General features: G+C 54.7%; 1 protein-coding gene across 1 annotated transcript in view; it reads right to left on the reverse strand.

The window, feature by feature from the left end:
- Nucleotides 1-12689, reverse strand: part of Sardh (sarcosine dehydrogenase) — a 61448-nt gene that overhangs the window by 17212 nt on the left and 31547 nt on the right. Inside the window, exons 16-17 of the mRNA XM_051166218.1 lie at nucleotides 9791-9938; nucleotides 5597-5690 (exon numbers count right to left, since the gene is read on the reverse strand). Of these exons, the coding sequence (XP_051022175.1) occupies nucleotides 5597-5690; nucleotides 9791-9938 (242 nt within the window). The remainder of the gene's footprint in view (nucleotides 1-5596; nucleotides 5691-9790; nucleotides 9939-12689) is intronic.

Here is a 12689-nt window from a genome sequence, read left to right on the forward strand (position 1 = left end):
TAATCCCAGCACACTCGGGAGGCAGAGGCAAGCAGATTGCTGTGAGTTCGAGGCCAGCCTGGTCTACAAAGTGAGTCCAGAACAATCAAGGCTACACAGAGAAACCCTGTCTCAAAATACAAAAACAAAAAACAAAAAAAGCACATACATACAGTACTCAGCCCTTACTGCTTGAAGTCTCTCCTAGAGTTGCTGGCCCCGGGGTCCATTCCTCTGGCCTTAGGAGGGCCAGCCACTCCTCTGAGGCAATCCCTGTGCCTGCCAGCAGCTCTGACCTGAGAACCCAAAACTCAAGCAGCTGGTAAAGATGTCTGCACACAGAGACAAGAGCAGTGGGTCACAGAAACCTGGAGAGAAAGGACGGATACCACTCTCTGTTAGTTCCAACCTCAGCACACACTGGGGTCACACAGGGTGACCCCACTTCATTCCAGCCAGGCCGTGTTCCTACATTTTCCTGGCAGGCATTTTTGCCTCCACTGACAGCTTGAATAGTGGCAGGGAACACATGTCCAGGCCACGGATGCCATATCTTTCTTGGCTGCGTCATGGAACCAGAGCATAACACTATACGGCTGTCTAAGGAAGGCTCAAAAGGTCCATGCTGGCTTCATAGCACCAGTTTCCAGGCAGCTACACTGGGTGACTGCATCCTCGCTGGTGGTGCCCCATAGTTTATCAAATGTACACAGTGTGAGCCTGTTCTATCCTGAGCAAATGGAGCCATGGCAGAGACAAGCTAGGACTTCTTTGCCAGGAAAGAAATCCAATTTCTTTCCTGATTCAAAATTAATTTTCAGAGGGAAATCGCTTTATTGTTATTCCTCATGATGCCTCCCAGCCTGGGGCTTGCTGGTTTGTTAAGAGGCCCCCCCCCCTCTGCTTGGCGGGGTGAGGGAGTGGGGGAGGAGCATGAGGGGAGGACTGCGTCCTCAGCCGAAGTGCCGAGAACACCATGTCTGACCCAGTCCTGGCTGAGCTGAGCCCTGGGAGACTCGCCGGGAAAGCTCTTCCCCACTGGGGAATCTCGCCGGCCTTGAGGCAAATATTTGAGGAGCAAAGACAGCTGGTCTGTTGGCCGCTGAGTGGACACTCACTTTCCCCAGCCTCCTTCTTCCTCTAGGAATCCAAAGACTGTAGGTGTCTGGCCCTGGTGCAAGCATCTCAGAGAAGCAATGTTGCCAAAGTCAGTGACGTGTGGCTAGGCAATCTCTGACCAGGTCCTGTCACGAGTGGAGCTTGGCAACCACAGCAGGGTCTTGAGCCTTGGTTCACGGGCCTGGGTCTGTGGAACTTGGCACTCACCAATGTCATTGCTCATGTCTCTGCTGGACCTGGCATTTGCTGACTACGCAGACCACATTCCTCTCCTGCAGCTGGTGGGCCGGGAGCCAGCTGATCTATAAATACGTGGCCGGACTCCATGCTCTGGCCCCAGAGCCGCCACATGAGGATGGACAGTTCATCAACACGGTTTTAAGCCAGCACAAGATATCACTTAGAATATGAAATTTCCCCTGGATTCCAAGAGGATTCAGTATTTGGACAGATATGTCTAATGTTCCACAAAGCACTTTCAACATTGTCTAGACTTTGTACTACAGCTAGGGAAACTGAGGCCCAAGAAGGCTGGTGCAAGACTGGAAGCTACTGCTGCCTTCCAACTCTGAGGGTCAAGGCAGTGCAGAACTGTTGGCCTATTCTGCCCCATCATGTCTGGTCCAGCTCTCTGTTCCTTCCACCCACTTGCCTGTGAGCCCCACCTCTGGGGCCAGGGCAGTGGCCAGCCAGCCTCTGCAGCTTCAAGGGCTACCAGAGGCTAAACTGTCACTCTCGTTGCTAGCGAAGGGATGGGAAGGCTTAAGCCACCTAGGATGCGTGTCCTGAGCCACTCTGAGGGACAATTTTCTAGGTCAGCCCAAATCACAGCATAGACGCCAAAGGCACAATCTTGTTCCCTTTGGCCTAACCCTCTTTCGGGCCCTTGGGAAAAGGTGAGGTCATCAGGACATGATTCCCTGGAGGGCACAGTCTTACATGACCTCAGCCTGTGCCTGTACTAGCTGTGGTCATCGATTACCTGGCAAGCCCTGGCCTGTGAGGTCCTCCCAATCTGTGCAGCCATGACCTCGGAGGAAGAAGGACAAGAGAGGACAGCTGGCTGTGCTCAGGGACAGGCAGCAAATGTTTCTGGTGGAGACTGAACCACACCGTGGCAGACCTTTCTTGTCATGTTATAGTGAACCGCATGCTATGAGATTGGCTCATCTTCTTGAGGAACCAGGCCCCAGGCTGTGGCTGCTGACAGTTGGGCAGTGAGACATAAGCATCACCATGTTTAACTTCTCTTACCAAGACCCAGTTCTCCCTGTGAGTATTTCCAGGGACTCTTGGTCCATTATCCCCTGGGCAGTGGTGGCCATTCCCCTTTGCCCTGGACTGCAGCTGCAGGCTCCCTTAAGCCTGTGGGTGGGGATGCACTCACAGAGGGTGGGGCGGGGCGGGGGGGCTGCACCTTTCTTCTCAACACTAGGTCTGGCCCAGTCCCACAGGTGCTCCTAGCCAACACATCTGGAATTCATTCTAAAGCAGGGGAGGGGCTACTGGGAGGGGGCGGGGCAGAAGAAAGAAGCTATACAGTAAGCATTACTCTGTGGGTTCAGCTGCAAACACTGGAACTCTCTGACGGTCCACAGTGAAGCCATATGTACATTACACCAGGGTGGACACTGGCTGTAACTGCCATGGCCTCAGCTTTGATGAGGCATCGTCCACATCTGGCCTCAAAGCCACAGGCCTGACAGCCCCATTGTGTGACCAGCTAGTAGAAATGGGGCCCAGGGTCTTCCCATGTTGAGTCATATAATATCTTCTCCTAGGCAGAGCTCAGGGATCTGTAGGATTCTGGCCTCACCAGCTCATCGCACATCTAGTCTCCCCAAGGCAAGAACCCTGATCTTGAGAGCACTGTCTTCTCCTAGCCTACCAGATCTAGCACAGCACTGGAAAGGGTAATGGCCAAGAATAACTAGGTAGGCAGGCTATGTCTCTTGTATGTCTGGCTCAGAGGGATCGGTTATCAGTTCCTCTCTCAGGACAGGAATCAAAGCAGCGTGTGCAAGGATGTCTGCCGCTAGGCTGCTTCCAAAAGAAGAAATGGACGCTGCGATGTTTGACATAGGTACCGCTGAGGCATGGGAGTGGGCACAGGCTCTCGTATGTTGCAAAAAACAAGCATGGGTTGCCACGCTGCCAGAGAACAAAGCAACGCGCAGACCGTGGCCACTGCGCAGAGAGCAGCCCTGGCACGGTTACAGACAGGCAGATGTTGTGATGGAGCAGACACAGCCGCCTCCAGGGGTGAAGGGATGAGCTTTCTTGAATTTTCTCATGTTTTACAACACACTCAAGGGTCGGGTGACATGTGCTGGTCAGCGTGTCTCAGCCACATGGAGAAGGCCATCCTTACGTAACCATGTCATGGGCTCTGAACCATGACCTACTGCAGGGCTGAGAGAAGCAACTCCCAGTGAGGTCAAAGGTCATGTCCCAAGATTGTGCTGCACAAGTGAAGTCTGGCTTGGGCTCAGTACCCAGCTTAGCTAGAAACAGAATGATAGATTTTGGGGTGTTTTTTTTCTTTCTTCATTTTGTTTTGGTTTAACAATTCTGGGGTTGAACCCGGGGTTTTACATATACTAGACACAAGCACCCTACCACTGAGCTCTCTTTTTACTTGTTATTTCGAGGCAAGATCTTACTATGTTGACCAGGCTGGCCTTGAACTTTCAATTCTTCTGCATAGCTGGGATAACAGGCCTATGCCAGTTGGCCAGGCTATGAGCATTATCTCATACATATTTTATGCCACCATAAGTCAGCCTAGCAGGAGACACAAGTAGCCAGTGAGGACATCCCCCAAAACAGACGTCTACTTTGGGCTTGGCCTGACCGTGACCCCGGGCAGTGTAAGCTATGTGTCAGCTCAGCCTGGACCCTGGCCTAATCCCCAGGCCCCAGGTGAAGATTCCCAGGAGGGCTGGGAGACCATAGCCAGGAGAGAGTCCCATGGGAGGCAGTAGCTGGAGTGGGGAAGCCCATGGTGCTCCCCTCACCCCAGGGTGGTCCTGCTAGTGGCAGGGGGGGGAGGGATCCTACCCACACAGATGCCCCCGGATGCCCCCATGAACAACCCAAGCTAGAGTCTGCAGTCCTGGAGGCTGCCGTATCCTAGGTTCGCACCGTACCACTCTCTCAGAGTACCTGCCCTCTCTGGTCCCACCAAACAGCTCTGCACTAATGAGGCAGGAAACCAGCTAGACGGAACCCTCACCCCACTTCCTGAGGGGAGGTGGAGTGCGGCCCACGTGGCTGCCTTTATCACCTGCTCTCTCTGGCAGCATCCTCCCGAGCACTCAACGCCACTTTGTTGATTTGCTGACAGATCCCAGCCTGGTCCCAGGATGTCTGGCCCCTCTGTGGGCAGAAATCTCCAACTGATATTCCTCCATACTCTCCCCCACAAAAACCTAGAGACAGCCAAGTAGAGAGGACAGCACATGCCCAACTGTGTCCCTGCCCTCCTGCGGGCAATGTGTGTGTCACCAACATAGAGCTTTGTTCTTTGGAGACTCATTTGAGCAGTCTGGGCAAGAGATTCAGATTCTCTGAGCTCGGTTTAGGGCAGGACCCCCTCACTCGGCACAGCCTGAGGCCACTGCAGGGCAGCAGGAGATAAATGGTCCAAGATGACCTCAGTGGGCAAGCCAGCCTTGTCAGGACGCAATTCCCATAGTCACCACTAGGAAGTGCTGCTGGTCTCTATGCGTGGAGGCCAGGGCCTCTCATTCCCGGTGAGAGGAGATAATAGCACTTGGTGTATGGCACCATTAACCTCTCCCTCAGCCTTGAGGAGCCCAGGTGCAAATCACAATGCGAATTTTCCAACCAGGAGACTGAGGTCCAGGACATGGAGGGGCCAGGTAGGAGCTAGAGCCCAGATTCCCTCCCCAGGGTCTCCTAGGGAGCCCTTGAAGTCCAGGGGAGCCTGTTGAAGATCCATACCCTTGGAAGAGCTGGGCTTTGGCGCTTGGCGTTGGATTTCTAGAAACTAAAGCGGAGGTACGTTTAGGGTCTGGCCAGGCTCCCCCACATCTACATACCAGGGTGATCTGATGACAAGGAATGAGGAATAGCCTCCCCAAGGGAGAGCTGTCAGCTGTCCCCAGCCATGTTGTTTCTAAGGGATGCAGAGAAGCAGCAGTCACTGGCCTCGAGGGACAGCCTATGCAGCTTTGGGGGAAGGGCACAAAGGCACCTGTGCAAACAGCAAAGGCTCTCCCCAGATGAGACCGACACAGGCCAGGCACCAACTGGAAGACAGATGGCACAGTATCTTGACCCCTGTCATGCCTCCATGAGCTTCCCTTCAGGGTCAGGCTGGCTGCTGTCATCTCTGACTTACATTGGGAGTTGAGGCCCAGGGAGAGTAAGAGACTTGTCTGAAGGTGCTGTGCTTCCAGGCCCACCCTGCCTTTGCTACAAGTTGCTGCCACCACACTCCAGACTTCATAGGCCAGTGGCCACTGCTACCTACCAGGTGCCCAGCGGCTCTCACCAGCTGGTGGGTGGAGAAGGGGAAAGCCTCATTGCTCAGGTCAGCATCGAGCACGTCCTGGAGAATGGCACGGCTGTGAACAAGGACAGGGTGGTCAGTCAGCAAGTCACACAACCTCAGGTGTTCCTGGCCAGGGCCAGGAAGGCAGTGGGAGCAATGCCAAAGAGGAGGACAACAAACAATATTTATCTAGCCAACCGGGTAGGTACAGGCCACAAGTGCCACTGTGTCAGAAAGCCTTTCCTATGGGCTGTCTGGGAGGCCAGGCTACAGATGGGCTCTGCTCTCAGGAGGGTATAGAGTTCTCCAACCAGCTTGGATCCCACCTGAGTCACCATAGTGGTCGCTGAGAGAAATTGGCAGTGGTGAAAGCCAAAGTTCAAGCTGTAGTGAGTAGGCAGGACCCAGAAGGAGGGCACCAGGAGAGTATGGCAGCAGCAGCAGCACTGCCACTCACCGCCAAAGCCACAGCCATGGCCACTGCCACCGCCACGGCCACGGCCACCACCATGTGGTGCATCCTCCAACCAAACCCAAGAGTTCCACCCGCAGTGGGTCTCAGCCTCACAGGTGTCACCGGGAGGTAGCAAGATTGCTTAGAATCCCATCCTTCTGGTGGACATGACCTTCCTAAGGATGGGTCATCGCTAGTTTTCATGGCTGGGATATCCCTGTAGCACAGGACTCATTGTCCCTAAACTGTGTCACATCACAGTGGCTCATACTGTCACATCCATTGCCTCCCTGAGCTACAGGACGGTTTACACTTGTCACTCTGCACTGTGTCACTCAGGCGCATTCTACTGTACTCCTCCCTGGCCTCATTCAGGCAGTCTCCCTCTTCCTCTCTCTACTCTGCTGCAGCCCAGCTTGGGCCCTCCGGCTACAAAATATACAAAATCTTACAGGTCCATGCCCCCTCAAGCTTGCCTACCACCAAGGCCACGTGCTTTCTCCCAGGTCACTCTCCTGTGTCCCTCCACCTTCCCACCCTGGTCCCTGTCACGTTTGACCCTCTGTCACACTCCAGCTCTTGACTCATCCAGCAGTCACCTCCCATAGATGCTCTCTCCTGGGGTCCCATGGGGGTCCCTGTGTGACTACAGAGGTGTCTGCCATTTTCTCTCCCTTTGCTGTACCCCACCCTCTAAGAAAGGGGCTCCAGGCCAACAGGACCCTATGCCACCTACTGCTTGGCACACAATTATCTGCTGAGTGGTACCAGTTGCAAGCAGCTGGGCTCGACACAGGCAGAGGAGCAAGTACCCTAGGACTAGAAACATCCCCACTTCTACCCCCTCAGGGGTCCCAGAGGGCTGCAGCAAGTGCTCAGAAGTGCAGCCAGCCCCAATCCCCACCCCACAGAGCTGGGAGCTACCACCCACGCCTGCCTGAGGTGCTCAGCCGCTGCCTTCTGCCAAGATCCTTATGTAACCCTAGCCCCACGTGATGCTAGCCCTAGAGGTTCAGCTCAGCTCTGTTGCCTCCAGACCTCCCAAAACCCAGGCTCCCAAAGCCCCGGGGAAGCCACACGGCAGAGAGGTAGCCTGGTGGGATATGGGGCTGAGTTGTCTTCCTTGTGGGGCATAGATGCTACAGATGACCCGTAAAGGGGGGCTTGAAGGACTGTGACCAAGGCTGGGGTGCCAGCACCAGGAGACACCCACTCAGATCTGCCAAGGCTGCTGTCCTCCCTTGGAGAAGATCAGGTGGCCCCGAGGAAAGCGGCCACCTGGAGTCCTAGGGGCAAGTCCCAGTCTCTCACGTGCTTCAGCCTTGATGGCTCAATGAAGACGCAGACAACCCTCACGGAATCACAAGAGCATGTGTCTAGTGCCTGGGGCCCATGCTGACCACTGTGGCCCTCCTGCATACCTCAGTGTGTCCCCAGAAACTACAGGAACTATAGTTTGAACTGAATGAAACTCACTAAATTGGAAAACCCAGCTGCCAAAGGGATCAAGAGCCAAGTAAGACCCTCAGCTACAGGGTCTGGCTCCACAAAGTGCTTCTGAGTCGCAACTCACACAGTACCTCCCATGAGCCAGGTGCTGTGCTAAGTGTTCCCCACACAGCTTAGTAACTAGGCTGGTTTGTCCCTGTGCCATTACTACTCATGGGAAACAGGTGAGCCTTTTGGAAGAGGTGGGGAAGAGGCGGGAAGGAGAGCTGCCAGCTTGGAGGCTGCGGTGCAGCTGTCCCCTGGGGCTGCACCGATCAGACTGCCTGGGATCCTCACTCCTTCCCTCCCTCCTCAACCGTTGGCCTCCCTCAGTCTAAAAATAGCTCATCCCTGCCCAAGGTCACCATGCAATGAAGCTGGTGTCTCCTGAAGGTCAGGCAGGGCCTCTAGTGCAACAGGTGGAATCCTGCTCCTTCCAGTTGACATATGGGCTCCCCCCACCAAGGGGGAGGGATGGGTATTAGAAGCCATACCTGCAGCACCCCTGGACCCTGCAGCCTGATGCGGGTCAAATCCTCTAAATGCTTGAATAAATGGTTTCCATGTCCCCATGTGGCAGCCTCGCAGCGCTGGCCTCACCACCTGCCCCTCCCTCTTCCTGGCCTCTTGAAACAGAACCTCAGCCAGCTGCCCCTGAAAGGTGCTCAGCAGAGGTTATGACCTGGTGCTCCTCCTGTTCTCAGAACAGTAGGCAGGATCTGGACTCAGCCAGAAGTCACTGGTTTGGCTAACCCCAAGGTGTCGGAAGATGGATACCACAGCAGGGTATCCGGATGGAAGAGCGGTCACCATATAACCAATTTTGTCATACCTATCCATTGAGAGTCCTGGCAGCCCTTTCCCTCACCCAAGTCTCCCTCCTGTCCAGTCTCTTTCTCCTCCCCTTTGTCTAACGCCACTTGCAGTCTGTGCTCAGAGGCTCCACCAAGCACAAGGATGCCTCTCTGGGCCCAGCACATGGCAGGCCCTGCTGGTCACCAAGGACCATCACCTAATCCTGGTGCAGCTTCTCGTGAGGATTTTTTACTCAGTGGCTAGGGTGGTGGTGAGGTATGAGAAGACCTGATAGGTCAACGGGTTTCCCACATCCTTCAGCCTCAGCTCCCCAAAACTGTGTGGTCCCAGCAAGTGTCTCTCCTTGGTCATAAGAAAAGAGCATTCACAAGCACCTGTGGTGGTCAACCTTCTTGGACTGAGGGGCACCCAGAAGATTAGGAGGGAGAACCTCCAAGTGTTATCTGTGGCACTGTTCCAGAGACCTGCTCTGAAGTTGGGTGGCATGGGCACCAGATAGAATAAAAATACAAAAAAACAAGAATATAAGCCTTTGTCACATGGCCTCCCCCACCCTTCCTTCCCCCTCTCCTCTCTAATTCCTCTCTTCTCTTTCTCTCCCCTCTTTCTCGGTCTTCTCTCACCTCTTTCCCCCCCCCTCAGTTCTCCCCTTCTATCCTCTTCTCCCCGCTCCCCCTCCCTCCCTTTGAATTTGTCTGTCTCCTTCTCTCCCTCCCTCCTTGCTCCCTTTGAACGTGTGACTAAAAACAAAAAAAAAAACAAAAACAAAAACAAAAAAAAAAACCCCTTCCTCCCTAAGGTAGAGGCCAAGCCAGCTGGGGCTCCACAGCTGCCTATATTTGGTTAGTGGCTATGAACGAGGCCTTTTTTCTTCCTTCCTGTTTCCCCCATCCTGCCCCTTCCCCCAACGCTCTACTAGAGTGGTCTTTCCTAGGCGCACGCACACCTGTCACACATCCTTGTGCCTAAGACCCTCAGCATCACCAGGGGTCCTCACGGGATCCTGATTGCTCCTGCATGTGCAACAAGGCTAGTTAGAGTGTTTGGATGGTGGACGGCCTTGTCTGGCATTCAGAGAAAACCTGGTGGCCTCTCCCCAGCTCTCTATTTACAAATGGGAGTGGGTCCACCCCCAGGCTGGCTCTGCCCACTTTGGGGATGCAGAACCATAGCAGCCAGAGACTCCAGGGGATCCTCATAGAACCCAAGGCTATAAGTCAAGCTGACTCTGGTCCAGGGCTGACCTAAACCTGACTTTGAAAACTGCTCAGTCCATTGCAGCATCCCAAGTTGTCAGAGAACCCATTGGTCAGATGAGTGATTCTGTTCACAAGGTAGGCTGGAGGGCCTGGGGCCTGGGTGCACCTCATGTGTCACCCAGGCAACCCAGGGATCAGGTTTCTGTCCTTTCTCACCTGGCTGGGCCCTGGATACTGAGCATGCCCAGATCTTCCGAGCTATCTATAAGCTGACACCGGAATTCCTGGTCTTGCAGCACCGTGGTTATGTGGGACCAGTTGTGTTGGGCCACAGCGCCACCCACGGCCAGGTAGTAGCCATCCCCTGGAGGAGAAGCACCAGGGTTAGAACAAGACCCCAGAGAACATAGTGGGGGTGAGCCTTGGGTACCCCAGACTCGTATTGAAGAAAGAGCATAGCTTGGTTCCTGCGATGGGCAGTGTCAAGGGCTTCTGCCTGCTTCTCAGAAAAGGGGTTAAGACAGATGCCTTCCATTCTGGAAGGTTCCATCCAGCCTCAGCCACTAAGGCAAAGTGGTCTCAGACAAATATCTGCCCCCCTCTTGTGTCCTTTCTATTCCCACCATCAGCACACCCCACACCCTTGGGCTCCCTGCCTCTGCCATTCTAAAGCTCACTGGGCTTCGAGATGGGAGAGTTAGAGGCTACAGTCCCCTCAGCATGGCTGATCGGGATGGTCAATCTGTCAAGGCCTAAAGTCGCCAGGAGCCAAGCCTCTGAGCATGTCTGAGGGGGAGCCGTGGATTCAGGTCATCAAGGTAAGACCCACCCTGTCTGTGGGTAACCCATGGACTGGGGTACTAGACCAAATAAAAAAGACAGTGAACTGAACATGGGCATTCATCTCTCTACTTCCTCAGTACGGACACAGCATGGCCAGTCTTCTCAAGGTCTTCCCACCACATTTCCCCCACTGCGCCCTCACACCTATCCACTGGGGGTCCTGGCAGCCCTTTCTTGGCAGTGTATCTTCCCCTCCCCCAAGGCTTCCTCCTGCCTGGTCTTTCTCCTCCCCTCTGTCTAACATGTCACTAACAGTCTACCGGCAGGGGCTCCACCAAGCACAGGGGTGGTAAGCCCCTCCTTCCTCAAGGTGCTATTGCCACATCAAGGAGATAAGTGGCTAATACAACCTCCATCACCCAGGGTGTTAACACATCAATTTCCCCCCCAGGCTTCACAAAAGGAGATAAAGGTCCCAAGAGGACGTGTTTGGTGAATAGGTAAAACCTACTGTCTCTATAGCCATGGGCATCCACAGAGCCTCGCTGGCCCCGGGCCTCCACCTTCGGACACCAGCTCACCTCAGCCAGGCATTCTGGGAAATTACTATGTCAGAGCTTAGTGACCTGGGGCAACTCTGGTAAACAAGGTCCCCTCTGTGATTCAGGGCTCTTATAAGTGTCTGTCACTGGCAAAGATGCTATGGCCTGCTGGAGTCCAGTATCTCTGAATCATCCACTGCCTTTACCAGCCCCTGGGCCTGGGGGTGGGGACCCGGGCACAGGGGAGGCAGGTTGGGAGGCTTCTATGTGCCACCCACCTTTCTGACCTCCTTCTTTACCGACTCCCACAAGGCTTCTCTGTGTCACAGGCCCTAGAGCCACTTGTGCCTGGTCATTCGCTTAGGACACGGATGCAACTGTGATCCCTTTATAGGGCAGCTGAGAGGAGGCAGAACCACTGCAGACACAGGAAGCAGGGCTTGGGAGGCAGAACGGCAATCTGTACACACTGTGCTCCCCATCTTCTTCAGGGGTCCCTTCCCACTTGAGGCTCGAGGTTCTTCCAGCTTGGGTGCCACTTTCCTCGGAGGGAATGGGGGGAGGGGCCAGGACTCACACCTAGGCAGGCTCAGCCCCTACCGAGGACCATGCCTGTAACAGAACTAGATAGGCCGCAGCCTGGAAGATGGAAAGGCCTGAGAACATCCCTAGTCGGACTGCGCCCCTGACCTGTGAGTATGGGGCCAGCCACACCTATGGCTGGAACACTGGCACTTGGACGGCAGACAGCAAAGACGGAGAGCCTTGCTCTCTCTTGAGAGCACTGGCTGGGCTCATTCCGGAGCCAGGGTGACTTAGCGACCCTGTCCAAAAGCCTCACGCTAGTGAGTCTTCATTCCTTCACTCGGGGTTTAGCCTCATTGCCATGCCAGCTATAAAAGGAGCAGAAGATGCAACCAGGGAGCCATGGAGCCTAGCAGCCTTCTCCTTCCTCCAGACCAGCCTTGGACTCCCCCTGACCTTGTCCTTGTGTTTTGTGACACCTTGCCTGTTATTCCAGATCCATGCCAAAAGGCCTCGGCCTCCAGGAAGCTTCTTGCACAGAAGAGCCTCTTGGCATGGTGATCTCATGGTTCCTTTGCCCCTACATCCCATGTGCACCCCAAGTGTCTCCAGCCCCTGGCACGTTATCACTGGTCCTATCAGCCTACCCTGTCACATCTCATGGCCCGTAGGGCCACCCAAGCCATACCTTGATCCTGCCCAGTTCCCTCCCTTATTTGCTCATCCTCACCTCCATGACCACGTGGTGCCATCTCCTGCTGGGACTCCTCCGACTCCCCACCCCACAGAACGCTATAGGACTCTGAATCTATGACAACCAAACCAGGCCCCGTACCTGTCCCGCTACCTAGTCTCCTCACACCAGTGATACAGTCTGAAGAGTGTCCTCTGCGCCGTGGGTGGGTAGAAGGCCTGCTTCCTCAAATCTGACACCTTTACTGTGGAGACGCCTCACGGGACACACACACATCCATGGAAGGATGCAGTCTTGGGAGGCACATGGCTGTGGCCAGCCACTGCGCTATCTGCAGTGTGCTGGTGTTCAATTTTCCGAGTCTCTCTATTTTCCACTTGTATCATGGGGGTGGGGGGGGGGGATGACAAGGAGGTGGAGATGGAGGGAGAGAAAAGGAGAGAGGGGAAGAAGAAGAGGGAGAGAGAGCAGAAGGCTTCCTGGTCCCTGGCTGGAGTTGCCAGAAGATGTTTGAATTTTGGACAGTGTCCTCAACCCCAGGCCAAACACTATTCTGCCATGATACCTCCCC

Source organism: Acomys russatus, chromosome 24 (assembly GCF_903995435.1).
Source record: "Acomys russatus chromosome 24, mAcoRus1.1, whole genome shotgun sequence".
In the NCBI taxonomy this organism is placed as follows: Eukaryota; Metazoa; Chordata; class Mammalia; order Rodentia; family Muridae; genus Acomys; species Acomys russatus.